Source organism: Rattus rattus, chromosome 3 (assembly GCF_011064425.1).
Source record: "Rattus rattus isolate New Zealand chromosome 3, Rrattus_CSIRO_v1, whole genome shotgun sequence".
NCBI classification, from domain to species: domain Eukaryota; kingdom Metazoa; phylum Chordata; class Mammalia; order Rodentia; family Muridae; genus Rattus; species Rattus rattus.
Window position 1 is genome coordinate 193,459,688 of NC_046156.1, and position 16,505 is coordinate 193,476,192.

At 36.3% G+C, this 16,505-nt stretch overlaps 1 protein-coding gene across 1 annotated transcript in view; it reads left to right on the forward strand.

The window, feature by feature from the left end:
• Positions 1 to 16,505, forward strand: part of Erbin (erbb2 interacting protein) — a 100,697-nt gene that overhangs the window by 14,260 nt on the left and 69,932 nt on the right. The window contains 2 exon segments of the mRNA XM_032898960.1: positions 12,458 to 12,505; positions 15,697 to 15,894. Of these exon segments, the coding sequence (XP_032754851.1) occupies positions 15,706 to 15,894 (189 nt within the window). The 5' untranslated portion in view covers positions 12,458 to 12,505; positions 15,697 to 15,705.

A 16,505-nucleotide genomic window follows, 5' to 3' on the forward strand; every position in this document is an offset into this window, starting at 1 on the left:
TGTCACCTGAGTTTTTGATCTTCACCATTCTGACTGGTGTGAGGTGAAATCTCAGGGTTGTTTTGATTTGCATTTCCCTTATGACTAAGGATGTTGAACATTTCTTTAGGTGCTTCTTGGCTATTCGATATTCCTTAGTTGAAAATTCTTTGTTTAGCTCTGTACTCCATTTTTTTAAATGTATTTTTTTAAATATTTATTTATTATATATAAGTACCCTGTAGCTGTCTTCAGACACACCAGAAGAGGGCATCAGATCCCATTACAGATGGTTGTGAGCCACCATGTGGTTGCTGGGATTTGAACTCAGGCCTCTGGAAGAGCAGCCAGTGTTCTTAACCGCTGAGCCATCTCTCCAGCCCCCTGTACTCCATTTTTTAATGAGTTATTTGATTCTCTGGAGTCTAACTTCTTGAGTTCTTTGTATATATTGGTTATTAGCTCTCTATGGGATGTAGGATTGGTAAAGATCTTTTCCCATTCTGTTAGTTGCCATTTTGTCCTAAGGACAGTGTTCTTTGCCTTACAAAATCTTTGCAATTTTATGAGGTCCCATTTGTCGATTCTTGATCTTAGAGCATAAGATATTGATGTTCTGTTCAGGAAATTTCTCCCTGTGCCCATGTGTTCCAGGCTCTTCCCCACTTTCTCTTCTATTAGTTTGAGTGTATCTGGTTTGATGTGGTGGTCCTTGATCCACTTGGACTTGATCTTTGTACAAGGAGATAAGAATGGATCGATTTGCATTCTTCTACATGCTGACTTTCAGTTCAACCAGCTCCATTTGTTGAAAATGCTGTCTGTTTTCCATTGGATGGTTTTAGCTCCTTTGTCAAAGATGAAGTGACCATAGGTGTGTGGGTTCATTTCTGGTTCTTCAGTTCTGTTCCATGGATCTACCTGCCTGTCTCTGTACCAATACCATACAGTTTTTATGACTATTGCTCTGTAATACTGCTTGAAATCAGGGATAGGGATTACCCCAGAAGTTCATTTATTGTTGGGGATAGTTTTCGCTATCCTGGGTTTTTTTGTTGTTCCAAATGAATTTGCAAATTGTTCTTTCTATCTCTATGAAAACTTGAGTTGGAATTTTGATGGGGATTGCATTAAATCTGTAGATTGCTTTTGTCAAGATGGCCATTTTTACTATATTAATCCTGCCAATCCATGAGCATGGGAGGTCTTTCCATCATCTGAGGTCTTCCTCAATTTCTTTCTTCAGAAACTTGAAGTTCTTGTCATACAGATCTTTCACTTGCTTGGTTAGAGTCACACCAAGGTATTTTTATATTATTTGGGACTATTGTGAAGGGTGCTATTTCCCTAATTTCCTTCTTAGCCTGTTTGTCCTTTGAGTAGAGCAAAGCTACTGATTTGTTTGAGTTAATTTTATATCCAGCCACTTTGCTGAAGGTGTTTATCAGGCTTACTAATTTTCTGGTGGAAAATTTGGGGTCACTTAAGTATACTATTATATCATCTGTAAAGAGTGATATTTTGACTTCTTCCTTTCCAATTTGTATCCCTTTGACCTCCTTTCGCTGTCTGATTGCTCTGGCTAGAACTTTGAGTACTTATGGAATAAGTAGGGAGAGAGTGGGCAGCCTTGTCTAGTCCCTGATTTTAGTGGGATTGCTTCATTTCTCTGCATTTAGTTTAATGTTAGCTACTGGTTTGCTGTATATTGCTTTTACTATAATTAGGTATGGGCCTTGAATTCCTGATCTTTCCAAGACGTTACGATGAAGGGGTGTTGAATTTTTTCAAATGCTTTCTCAGCATCTAATGAGATGATCATGTGGTTTTTTGAGTTTGTTTACATAGTGGATTACATTGATGGATTTCCGTATATTGAACCATCCCTGCATCCCTGGGATGAAGCCTACTTAATCATGATGGATGATCATTTTGATGTGGTCTTGGATTTGGTTTGCGAGAATTTTATTGAGTAATTTTGCATCGATATTCATAAGAGAAATTGGTTTGAAGTTCTCTTTGTGGGATCTTCGTGTGGTTTAGGTATAATTATAATTGTGGCTTCATAGAAGGAATTGGGTAGTGTTCCTTCTGTTTCTATTTTGTGGAATAGTTTGGACAGTGTTGGTATGAGGTCTTCTATGAATGTGTGATATAATTCGGCACTAAACTCATCAGGTTCTGGGCTTTTTTTGGTTAGGAAACTTTTAATGATTGCTTTAATTTCTTTTGGAGTTACGGGATTTTTTTAGATGGTTTATCTGATCCTGATTTACTTTGGTACCTTGTATCTGTCTAGAAAATTGTCCATTTCCTCCAGATTTTTCAGTTTTGTTCAGTATAGGCTTTTGTAGGATCTGATGATTTTTTTTTTTAATTCCTTCAGTTTCTGTTGTTATGTCTCCCTTTTCATTTTTGAGAGATGGAGATCTTGATTGGGATTGTATTAAATCTGGAAATAGCTTTTGGTAGAATGGAAGATTAGCTGACCTCACCAGTCAGGGCCTGGAGTTTAAATGTGGTGTGGGAAAGGAAGAAGTTATGTTGGTAGGAGTTTTCTCTATTTATAAAAATGCTTTGTTTCAGATTCTCAGTTAAGTTTTTTATTTTGAAATACTTGTATGTTCACATAGAGTTTGCCGTGAGGTTCTGTGTTCTTTTTATTCCATTTACCTTAGTGATACTGTGCATTAGTGTATTGAAGAATTACAATTGCCAGTTTTGTGGAAGCATTTAGTTCAATGTCTTAAAAGTATCCTCCAGATTTTGACAACTCAGACTTTCATTGTTTTTACCTTTTTTTTCCCTTAAAAAATAGAAAAGATACTATGAAAAATCTTTGGACACGTTGTAGATATTTTTTTCATAGAGGTTTGCCCAGCTCATTACCATACTTTTGTAATCCCCTTACCCATAGGACCACTTAACTACTTATGTAAAAGAAACTATGACATAGCAAAGAAGGCTTCTATCATTAATCTAAAAATGTAAGCATCTTAGCAAAAAGAGACAATTAAATGTTAGTTTAACCCTTTAAAATTTGTTTGATCTATGTAATGTTTCAGGGTCCATTTTTATTTCTTTTGAAACAGGCTGTCCATGTAGCCCAAGCTGTTGTCCAATTTGCTGAGAGAAGGTATCTTGCTGAGACCTGTGGCTCTTTGATATGGCTGGCCAGCAAACTCTAGGGATCCTCCTGTCTACTTCCCCATTGCTAGGAGCATGTGCTACCATGCCTGACTTTCTAATATGGGTTCTGGGGATCTAACTCAGATCCTTTTGCTGCAGGGTTGCACTTCCCTGAGCTATCATGTCCTCAGCCTGTTTAGTGAAGTGTTTTTATTACATTGTTTTTTCACATATGTGTGTGGTTATAAAAGCACCGACGGTCAAAGGATACCAGTGGGTAATGGGTTCTCTACTTTGACCCTGTGGGTTCTGGTGCTTGAACTCAATTCATCATGCTTGGCCTCAAGTGCTTTTACTTGCTGAGGCATTTTGCCATATTAGTAAGTGGAGATTTCATCTTGGCTATGTGAATTAATATATGTTCTATACCTTGTAATGATTTTCCTGTTATAAAGTTTGGATAACACATCTCCATAGATATAGTTTGTAGTTGTGAGTCTACATTTATTTATGTCTCTTCTACTTAAGTATATTTTGACACTTGGATTTTAACATTCAAAACTGAGCTGAGCTATATTTAGTAGTATATTCCTATAATCTCAACATTCTAGAGGTTAAGACAGGAGTATCAAAATTTGAGACTATCTGAACTACACAGTGAACTTCTTGTCTCTGCTCAGCTACATGGTGGGTCTCTGTCTCTCTCTGCCTCTGTCCGTCCATCTGTCCGTCTATTGGTCTCTGTTTTACAAGCACACACACACACACACACACACACACACACACACACACACACACACACACACACAAGACAATTCTTCCTTTGAGCTAACTAAGCTACTTTTCATTAAAAAGTACCAGTCTTATTTGATAGCAATGGAAAATTAATTAATATACTTTATTTGAAGTGAAAAATCATAGGTACTTTAATGTTCCAAACTATATACAAGGTTTGAAAAGGGAGGGGGTGACCTATTTTTCTACTAACTAGAACAAACAATAGATAACAATACTATTGTTAAAACCATATTGTTTGCCATGATCTTGTTAGATTTTGTTAGAAAATGTCATTAAGTGTTTTTTTGAGGGGGCTGGGGACGGGGTAGGGGGGGTGTTTCAAGATAGGATTTCTCTGTGTAGCCCTGGCTGTCTTGGAACTCACTCTATATAGACCAGGCTGACCTTGAACTCACAGAGATCTGCCTGCTTCTGCCTGCTTCTGCCTCCTTGAGTGCTGGGATTAAGGTGTGCACCACCACCACCGCCAGGCTGTCATTGAATATTTTAAAGGTGAATATTAGTATTCTGTGGAGAAGTTGAAAAAAAAATCAAAGCTCACTCCTTTTAAAATGGAATTTATACCTTTGCAGTTCCACTTCCGTCTGTGCAAGAGAACTAAACACTCGCCTTCAAAATATGTATAGTCCTCAACGACACCGATTCCGATGTTGATTAATTATAGAAGGGATTAATTAAAAGAGTAGAGCAGATGCCGCTCTGCACTTAGAGTGAATTATTGACGAAACACAGATGAATCTCATAAACATTGTTTAATGAAAGAAGCCAGACACAAAAGAGTATATATTGTATGAGTCTATTTACTATGAAATGTAAAACTCAGCTCTCATGTTGGATATGGCTTGATTGCTTCTGGATATTAGGGGCATTAACTGGATGGAGGATATAAGGGAATTTTTGGTAGTGAAAATGTCCCAAAACCCCAGTATATACTCTAAGATGTGTTCATTTCATTGTATGAAACTTTGCCGAAAACAAACAACAAAAACCAATAAGAAAACAGAGCAGGTAAAATGACTCAGAAGATAAAGCATTTGCTACCAATCCTAACAACATGGATTTTATTCCTGCAAGTTTTTCTCTGACATCTGTGTGATATGACGTGTTCATCCACAATACATGAATATAATAAGAATTTTACTAACAGACAGTAATATGCACATTTAGATCCTGCCTGCCAGAGATTCTGATTTAACTTGTTTAGGGTGTTGGCTTGTTCATGGAGTCTGATTACGGTACAATTAAGAACTGTGAGTTCACTAGTAAGTAAGAGATCATTGGTTACAGATACACCTTGCCTTTGGATGGTGCCATCATGAATGCACCTGTTACACGTGTAGATTGACACAGGAATGTTGTATTGCCAAATAAGCTACAATTAGAAGAGACATTGCTGTTTGTGCTAAGATTTGATGACAAAAAGTGCTTGATAAATTTTAAAACAAAGTCTTGATATTCCATAATTTATTAGATGTTTAAAGATGTTTTAACAATTATAAAATATTTTGAAAAAAGCAAAACAATCTAGCCATTCCAAATACACATATTTGTGTTTTCCCAGATTTATGACTAAAGGATGTTTAAAGTTATGTGGGATTGGGGTTGGGGATTTAGCTCAGTGGTAGAGCGCTTGCCTAGGAAGTGCAAGGCCCTGGGTTCGATCCCCAGCTCCGAAAAAAAGAACCAAAAAAAAAAAAAGTTATGTGGGATTGACTCCCAATTACACAATATCACTCCATTTACAATTTATTATATCTGTGAGAACTCCTGTCAGGTGTGGTGTTTTACTGTGTCAGTTCCTTATTCTGTAAGGAATTGTACTTCTCCATTTGAGTTAGATAATATGTGAAGATGCATTTTAGGTGTCTTTGCTGGGGAGGGTGTGTGTCTGCCTGTCTGTCTGTCTGTGGGTCTCTGTAGAGCAGTCCTCAATCTTTCTAATGCTGTAACTCTTTATACAGTTCCTCATGTTGTGGTGACCCCAACCATATACTTTTATTGCTACTTTATAACTAATTTTGCTGTTATGAATTATAATGTAAATATCTGTGTTTTCAGATGGTCTTAGGGATCCCTGTGAAAAGGTTGTTCTCCCCCAAAGGTGTTGTGTGATCACAGGTTGAGAGTCACTGGTGTAGAGGTGTGCGTACAGTCTAGAAGAGTGTGTCTGATTCCTTGGACTGGAGTTGTAAGCAACCAGATGACAGTGCTGGGAACTGAAATCTGGTCCTATGAAGAGCAGCAAGTGCTCTTTAACCATGGAACCAAGGGACATCTGTCAGTTTTGAGAACAACCAGCCAATGTGGTACTTTGAATTTTTTGGTATCAGGAGAGGCAATGCAGATCATCAGTAGTGAGGTCACTTTGAATGTCAATTTTCTTTTTTAATTGTGTTGCAGAAAACTAATGATCTAGCATTTGACCAGTGTCTTAGTTAGGGTTTACATTGCTGTGAAGAGACACCTAGGCAGCTCTTTTAAGGACAACATTTAATTTGGGCTGGCTTAGTCTCAGAGATTCAGTTCAGTCCATTATCATTATGGTGGGAACATGGCAGCATCCAGGCAAGCATGGTGTAGGAGGAGCTGAGAGCTCTGCATCTTCATCTGAAGGCTGCTAGGAGAAGACTGAATCTCATGTGATCAGGAGTAGAGTCTCATTGTCTACCCACACAGTAACCCCCTTCCTCCAACAAGGTCACACCCACTCCAACAAAGCCACACCTCCTAATAGCTCCACTCTCTGGGCCAACTATACTATAGATGTGTTTCTGTTGCAGGTAATTTGTATGTGGACAACTTAAAGCAAATAGTAGCGTAGCAAAATGACAGAGTCAACAGTACTCTTTGTATACTTTGATTCTGCTTAAATTTCCATAACTAATACAGCATAAAACATGAAGGTATATAAATGTAAACATTTTTTAAATAAAGTTGTTTCATAATCATAATTTTAGATTTTGTACTTTATTTCCCCCCTATTTTAAGAACTTATATTAACTTATTTAACTAGGGCACATGTATTCTAGGTAAGTGCTTCACTCCTGAGCTATTCTCTCAATCTCTAGTATAAAAATTTTCACCAGAGTCTACAATTTTCTTCACAAACAATTCATACTGAGTTTAAGAAGATAAATAATACTGAAATGTTACTTCTTGACTTGAATAATAAGAGATTTCTTATTTGCTACATAACTATTTAATCTATCTTTTAAAAAGAGTTCCAGCCAAAATGCAAATCATTTATAAATAAAATCAAATATACCTGCTTCAAAATTTTGTTACTAAATACAATTTTACATAAACATTATTTACCATTAAAATAGCATATTATATTCTTTTTGTTTGCCTGCACACATGTGCTGCTGGGAGGGAGCCAGGAGAAAGAAAATATATAAGTTAAAAAAATTTAGAAGATTGTGAAACTAATTTATTGGGATGTATCAATATTAAAATTACTATGATTTGATAAAGGACAGGATAAAGCATTTGCTTTTATGTTGTGAACACAAATGTGATATATGCATGTGTCCAGGAGTGTACCCTGTGATGCACAGAGAAGGCAGAGGTTGGTTTAGATAACTTCCTCTGTTGTTCTCCAGTTTAGTTTAAAAATCACTATAACTCTCTGCCTGTTCCTTTGAAGCAGGGTCTCTCCCTGAACCTAGAGCTCATGTTTTCTAGGCTAAAATGGAAGCCAAAAAGCCACAGTAATTCTCATGTTATTGTTTTGCACCCCAGAGCTGGAGTGACAGGCATCAGGGAGTACCCACTTGATAAGTAGATGATAGACTCTAAGCTCTGGTTTTCATGATAGCGCTCTTTAACTGCTATGCCTGCTCCCTAACTCCTTTACTGATTTTGTTTTGCATGTTTGTGTGGAATATATACATGTATATACATTCATGTGTATGTGTGAGTGCACGTAGGTGCATGTTATGTTGAGGTCCAAGGTCGACATCTTTAGTTTTAAAGATCATTTCCCACCTTCCTCATTGAGTTTTATAATAAGGCTTGTCTTGATAGCCAGCTCTCCCCAGAGACCTCCTGTCTGTACTTTCTGCTGCTACGCCCACTTTGTGTTTACCTGGGTTCTGGTATAAAATTTATGATGTTGAGTCCTTTAGTGTGGATGGAAAGATAGAGATAGTGATTTACAAAGTAACTGAGAATATTTTTATTAGATTTTTTCATGTATTTGAATCTTTTTCTAAATTTTGAATTCAGAATCTTTGGTATAAAACTGTCAATATGACTGACCCTTTATATGAAGTAGAGACTAGAAAAATAAGATTATATGAAGGATATAATTGGCCTTGTGGGCACTCAAGGACTAAATTGTTAGTTTCAGAAAGAAATTGGAACAAATAATTAGAAAGTTATTAGGAATTCATTTTTCATTAATGGGAGCTTTTGATTCTGGTCTGCTCGTTCTACGGATACTGTCTTAGTCTTACCGTGTTTTGGAGAGAGAAGATGATTGATTAGCTATTTGGTGTGTAGGGATGTTGCTGTTACAGTGGATATGGGGAAGCACCCTTCATATGGGAGAACAGCGTTGAGAGAAGGGCCGCTCTATTGAGCAGGGTACCTTAGCATAGGCATGCTATGGGTTTGTGGTGACATTGTTTTAGAGAAGTCTCTGTGAAGTAGGAAGCTATTCTAAAGAGGCCTGGTATGTGTTTCTTGCACAGTGTGATGTCTCCAGGGTTTATCCCTGCTATAACATATACCAGTCCTTTTTGAAAAAATAGCTGAATGATACTTCACTGTATGGATGTGAGGTTTGGTTTATCTTAGGTCATTGATAAATCTTTGGTCTGCTTCAACATTTTGCTTCCTGTATAATGCTGTCACACTACAGTTTTTTTTTCCTTTTTTTGAGAATATTTGTTTAGTGTTGTTATATAGCAACTGTTTTTGTTTTTTGTTTTTTTTCCTCCCGAGAAAGGGTTTCTCTGTAACCCTGGTTGTGCTGAAACTCAATATGTAGACCAGGCTGGCCTTGAAGAAATCCACTTGCCTCCCCCACCCCCTTTTACTAGGAGTAAAGGTGTGTGCAGCCATTTCCAGCAGTATGTCTAATGTTTTAATTTTGCCAATCTGTTTTCCTAACTGGCCGTACCATTTTAATATTTCCATCTGTAATATATAGGAGTTCTAGTTTCTCCACATCCCCTGTAACATTTATTTCTGTCTTGATAATTCCTCTACTGGCATACTGTTGAATTACTGGAGTTTTTGATTTGTATTTTTCCTAATGACAAAAATGCTAGCATTTTTCTGTGCTCTGGGTTTTTGTTTACTTTTGGAGAAAAACCTGTTCGAATTCTTTCTGTGCATGTCTCTCTGTCTGTCTCTGTCTTTGAGTCAGGAGTTCTAACTACTAGTCAATATCCTTATATAGCCAAGGATTAATTTGAATTTATAATCTTCCTATTTCTACTTCTGAATATTAACATCACAGGGATGTGTTACCATGCTCAGTTTATGTTGTGTTGAGGATTAAACCCAGGGTCTCATGCTTCAAATAGTTTATTAATAGAAATATATCTCTCTGCCCATCTTGTGATTTCAATTTGTTGAATTTTAAGAGTTCTTTATAATATAGTTACAAATTCACCGTCATATAGATGGTTTAAAGCTATATCTCCAGTTCTGTGGGGTGTCTTTTCAACTTTCTTGTAATAATATTCTTTAAATTATCAAGAATGTCTCTAGTGTTTGTTTTATTCTTGGAAGTGATATTTGATGGTTAAATTAGTTTAACTGAGGAGATAGTTTTGTTTGTAATGTAGTAAAATTTTTGTCAATGAATGTGCATTTTTGTTTATGTAGATGTTATTTGATATTTAGGGAGAAAATTAACTTTTCTTTTTTATCTCCTTTTGAGATCTGTAGGTAATAGTTTAATAGTTCATTCATCTTGGCGTTCCTTAGTTAGACTTTACTGTTGTTGTCCTATGATGTAGGATTTAAAACAAAAACCATGTAGTGACAAATACAGGGCCTTCTGTGTTGCTTAGGTAGTTTTAACATCTGACCTCAAATGATACTTTTGGTTGTTTCTCTTGAGAGCTGGGATATGTACTAGGCCAGGCTGAATTTAGGATTTTCTGAAATTTTTTTTTTAATAAAAAGTCTCTTTGAATAATCCTGATTGGCCTTGAACTTGTCATCCGCAGACTCTTTTGAAGCATTCTTGAGTCTGCATGTTAAAATAGTAATTTATGCTAACTATGAAAGATACAGTATCAAAGTTATATTGAATTTATAATAATGAATTAGAAAATGAGATTTAATGTTACATTTTTATAAAAAGCTATTCATATTTTCAAACTACTGTTTGAATCTAGCAATTTAAATTTTTTTCTCTGTACTAATGAATACCCATTCTCATTTCTTCTGTATGTTTTGTGTTTGTTGAGTGTTCTGAGAAATTGTCTACATTTTCACCGTGCAGGGAATCCTAAGCTGACTCACACTCTGTAAGGTTCATGCTACCCCTTCTTGCACTCACACCCTCGAAAGTCTTTGTGTGCTTGTGTGTGTTGGGAGTGCTAGAATAAGCATTCTACTGCTTAGGTACATTCCTGGCCTTTCTCTCTGTCCTCTATTTTTGTGAGCATGGTGTGTGTCCTTGTGTGGGTGACGTGGGAAGGAGGGTTGTTCTGGAGACCAGAGGAAGGTGTGTTTTCTATCATTTTCTGCCTTACTCATTTCCTTGAGACTGGTCTTCATCTGAGTTTGGACGGAGGTGGTGGCCAGCAAGCCCCAGTGGCCCTCCTGTTCCCACCTCCCTCAGCGCTGGTGTTAAGGTGTGCATGTCCACCTGGCTTCTAACATGGATGCTAGAATCGCAACTCATGTCCTCATGCTTTCGCAGCAAGTGCTTTTCCTCCTAACTCTCTTCAGAATCTCACTTCTACTCTTAATGTTTATATTCTCCTATCTAAACCAGAATCATTCATTACTTTTATTCTTTCCTCTCCTCTTTCCTTCTCTTTGATTCTTCCTTCCCCTCCCTTTTTTCTTTCCAGTGGCACTGGCAATTAATGTAAGACTTCACACATTCTAGGCAAGTGCTCTAAGCTGTGTCCTTGGATCATTCATTCATTCATTCATTCACTTTAGACAGTGCTGTTAACTTACATCCAGACCCCATACTTGTTTTGTAACCCAGACAGCTCTTAAGCCTGAGTTCTTCCTGCTTCTCTCTCCTGAACATCTAAGCTGTTCAGGGTACTTTCTCTCCTAGCTGTCTTAGTACCTTTATTAAATGGAACATTTGGTAGAGAGTTAGATATGCAAGTTTGAGTTTAGTAAATGACTCATGTTAGTATAGTTGGCATGGCTTGTGGACTGTATTCTCTACTCTTAGCTCATCTTTGATTTTTAGCCTCAGTCATAGTAATTGGCACTATAAGAATTGAGGCTCACCTGAGACTGGACTTACAGTCTCAGGCAGTCTTCCTTTTTTTGCCCTCGATGACTTCTTAGCTGTGGGAGGCCTTCTAGATAGAAAGCAAGGAGGTGGTAGTGAGGAAGACTTAATGCCCACAGAAGCAGCTCTGCTCCTGTCTCCCACTGAGAAGAGCAGTGGATAAAAGCTCCTCTTTGATCCTCTAGGTAGAGCTTTACAGTAGCCTTTTGTGTTCTTCTCAGCAGGTTTGAGGTTCTGTTACAGCAGATTGAAGACTTCGATAAGATGTCGTTCCTGTTATTGGGATTTGTGTTATCCTTGCATTACTCCTCTCTTTTCTTCCAGTTGATGTGTCAAAACACCTGTCTTTGAACATGCCCTGCCTTCAGCCAGTTTGGGGGACAAGTTGGAACCCAACCAAAGAATGCATTTGCTTATCATACTTAATATTATATCTGTGTAGTTTTGAAATTTTTCAATTAAAATTTTTGACCAGTACCTTAAAACATCCAGTTGTATATGTTAATGGAATAATATAAATTTTTGATATGGATAAACTGTATAATCTTTAAGTCAGGTTAAACATCTGTCTTCAAATATTTATAGTTTTATTATGTATGATAAAAACTTTAAAAATTCTTTGTTCTGGCTAGATTAAGCTATCACTGGAGTAGGTTTGAGCAGATTTAGGTGTGTAAAAGAAGACTGAGGTCTGTGTTTTTGAGAGGGTGATATACAAAGCGTCAACAAGCAAAGGAGACTGGCACACCCCTTCAATAACGGATGTGGTATGTGTGCAGAAATGGCAGGACAAAGCATGTGAGGCTGGGTTAGCAGTGGGGACTGCAGAGATGGCTTGTGGCAAAGTTCTTAGTGCTGTTCTAGAGGATGTGCGTTCATCCCTCAGTGCCCACGTTGGGTGGCTCACACATTGTCTGTAACCCAGAGGGATCTGACTCCCTCTGGACCTCTACTGGCATGCATACACACATAAATTTAAAAAAAATTTTTTTAAAAACACAACAGGAAGAATAAATGAAGACAATAAATGTAAACAATTGTGTTATAAATTAGGAATTAGAAGCGCTGTTAATGAAGATATATTTTTATTTTTTTTTCTTTTCATAGAATGTTGGCTCAATTAAGAAACATCAGGGAGATTAATTCAACTCAGTGGTAAGTAGATTTAATATCTTTTTCTGTTTTGTTTTATTTAACTTATCTAGCCCTTTGCTTTGCTTGAAACGTCTATGTAGACCAGGCTGGCCTCAAAGAGATCTATCTCCCAAGGGCTGGGATAAAAGGTTAGATTTAATTTTTGTTAGAAAGTTGTCAGTTTATTATGTTCCTTTTCTGGGTTGACCATTTTTCTTCCATTATGATTAGAAGATTCTTAACTCTAGTATCACCTCTGGCTTTTATAGTAGCTTTTCCTAAAGTTCTAATTAGCGGTCTAACAATTTGACTGTTTTGTAATATTATGTTTGGGAAGATCTTGCTTTAAGTAATTTTACTCTTTAGCTTTCTCTTTGTAGTACATGTGTTCCCTCCTCTCAAGGATTAAGGTTCCTTTAATTCTTTTTTAAATCAGCAGCTTTCATACCATACTATTCTATCTGCAGACCTATACAGCATTCAGGTCAATTTTTGCATTGGCTCTGTGCCCACTCAGTTTAATTTGAGGACTAGGAATCTGGGACGGTGGCTCAGGCTTGTAGTACTAACTTTTGAGGCTGAATCAGGAGGCTCACATGCCTACAAGAGGCCAGTCTAGGGCAGTATGAGACCTTGTCAAACAAACAAACAAACAAATGACAGTAAGAAAAGAAAAATCTGAATTTCATCTGACCTTTGAATTACTCTTTGTAGCTTTCATCCACAGAAGTGTTGGTTTGAGTGTGCTTGCTATGGAGCTTTCTAGAACAGAGCACATATTTAGCACTCCTTTTCTGGATTAATTGTCCTGTTACAATTTTGTATCCGTTTCCTCTGTGAAATCAAATACTAGAGATTTTCAATTTAACAGTTACCTTATAAATTATTCTGTACTTCAGATTTCCTACATCATATCCAAAATAAATATACTGTCTTTCAGATTATATACATGAGGTAATAACATCTCATTTAGCATTACATTTCTAAATCTGGAATGGTTTCTTGGAAATGCACTTTTTAAAAAGCCATATCATGGGGTTGGGGATTTAGCTCAGTGGTAGAGCGCTTGCCTAGGAAGCGCAAGGCCCTGGGTTCGATCCCCAGCTCCGAAAAAAAGAACCAAAAAAAAAAAAAAAAAAAGCCATATCATCCAGGTTCTTATACATTGTTAAGTTATTTGTTCAGACATGTTTGTTAATGTGAGAATCGTAGTTTGAATCACTGTAGTAATTCTATGAAATTGAACTTTCTATAATGATGGGAATGTTATGTAACTGTTTGATCCACTTTAGTATCCCTAGTAGGGAATAAGGAAATGGCATTTTAAATTTTATTTGATTTAACCTTAATATTAAATGTAATATTAAGCATGTATGTCTACTGGCTACCATACTAGACAACAGGCAGCAGGTTTTTAAATTGCCTAACAATCCATTTAAATGAGAGATTTTACATCTATTTTGGGGATTTTAAAATTTGTCTCATTAGTATACAACTGTAAGCTCAATCCCTTTTTATGAGTTACATTCCTTATTGAATGAGCTGTTTATCCTGTTGGTAAAATGGACATTTTTATGAACATAGAGTTGTTAGTAAGAATTCTGTTTTCTTCCTTCCTTCCTTTCTTTTGTTCTTTCTTTCTTTCTCTTTCTTTCTTTCTTTCTTTCTTTCTTTCTTTCTTTCTTTCTCTCTTTCTTTCTCTCTTTCTTTCTAAAGATTTTAGAAGGAAACTTCTTGGGTGTGTGATGCTGGACTTCTAAACCGTGCGAGCCGTGTATGGTCAATAAGCAAGCACTTTATCACTGCGCTGTGCCTTCAGCTGCACATGAAAACACCTGATGCTTTGCCTACTAGATTTCCTTTTAATCTATAAGTAGTGTATAAATAGAGCTGTTGATACAGATTTTGGGGCTCTAGTTCAAATGTATATTACATGCTTTTTCAAAAAATATTTTATGAGTATGCATAGTTCTAAAAAAGCAACTCTAACTACTATGTTAAAGATCTTTATTTCTGGCTGTTGTTTCTAGTTAAGAAGCTCTGGTTCTCTCTAGAAAATTGTAATGAAGATAAAGAAAATGTTTATAAATATTATCCAAAGAACTTCTGGATAGTGCCTGATGACTGAGTAAAGTCAGGGTAGAAACAGTGGCACTGGGCAGCCCTTCCCGTCTAGAGTTCCACATTGATACATCAGAAAGTGGGAAGTAGAGCCTTCAGTGCCTTGCTGAGCCACATTGTATCCTGAGGCAAAGAAAAGCAGTGTGGATTATATATATTTTATTTGAACATTGGCATTTAATCATAAATTATTTTTTTTCAGTAATTAGAGTATTTAAAGTATGTCTCTTACTGAGTTTTTGATACTTTCTTATATTTTGTGCCTGAGGTCTTACTGGTTTTAACTCTGGCTTATTGCTGTTCAAAAGTATTGTTCTTGTACCTAAGGCAAGAACCATATTCATGCACAAAGAATGACTGATCAATTGGTGACCGCTCTCTTTTCCATAAGTAATTTCTCAGTTACTTTAATTTCAGCCTACTTAGAATTTAAACACAAGTTTTAATAAAATTTGCCTTGTGAATTTTTATTAATTCAAAGCTGAATTTTTCTCCCTTTTAACTGAGAGACTGTATTTTAAGTGAGTTTGCACACATGTAATCTTAAACCATTTAGAACCTGCAAGCTCTTTCAAAAACTATAAGCTAGTATTTGATTAAAACAAAATTATACTTGCAGTAGATAGGAATTTTCATGTAGGAGAATCATAGGAAAGTTAAGTGGTGGTTGACCTCTGACAGATGGTTAAGAACACCTGAAAATGTCTGCGCAGTCATTTCCTTTTCTGAAATGCACACAGTCAAGTTCTTGACTAAGAGACAGAAAAAACTTTTAGAGCTAGAAGTTAGAGGGAAATCTTACACTGTTTCTAACAGCTAAGCAGACTTCACAACACATGATTTTATAAAAACATATGAGTGTTTTGTTTAGTGTTACGTTCTTGGATTGTTTTGTAAAGTACTGGAATGCCTGAGTTTAATCTGAAGTCCAGTAGCTAATATAAATGTAGATATTAATAGGCACCATTGGGGGTATATGGGGTATTGTTGGTCTGTAGCATGTTGAATTGAGCTCTATGGATGGTAATTTGTGGGAGAAGTTGTTTGTTATATTGTATATATTCTGATTTGTTTTTATGTACATGCTGCAGCATTTAACAATGACTACAAAACGAAGTTTGTTTGTGCGGTTGGTACCATGTCGCTGTCTACGAGGGGAAGAGGAGACAGTCACTACTCTAGATTATTCTCATTGCAGCTTGGAACAAGTTCCCAAAGAGATTTTCACCTTTGAAAAAACTTTAGAGGAGCTCTATTTAGATGCTAATCAGATTGAAGAGCTTCCAAAGGTATGTTAATAATGTCAAGAATTATATTAGATAATGTCTGTGCATAGAAGTTTACATTTTTATATTGTTTCCATTTATTGGTTTAGTCTTATTGTAAGCACAATTCAAAATGATGTGCATTTTTAAACCTTGTTCAACTTGTTTAAGTACTTGTATAGATAACGTAATTTTATTTTTATAACAATTAAAATAGATAATCAGTATAAATGTAATCTGGAGCCATTAGATTTAACTAGACTAAGAAAACTGAACTTTTACTGTCTTATAATTTTTATAAGCCCCTTATACTCATTGTTAATTGGGGCTAATTGTGATTTCAGTTACCACATGATGGTTTTATGGTTCTGTAACTTTTTAGAGGTGGGATTCTGCTTTCTTCCATTTGGTATAGAATTGATTTGGAGACAGTGCATCTCTGAAGTCTAGTAACAACTGGTAGGGGGAAGATTGCTGCTGTGAACTTCTTTCTCAGATTGTTACACATCATCATCATCATCATCATCATCATCATTATTATTATTATTATTATTATAGTATGTTCTTCTCTTATTATCTGTATTTGTTTTCCTATGTATGAAAAAGTTGCATAGCTTTAAATTGTTTATTAGAGT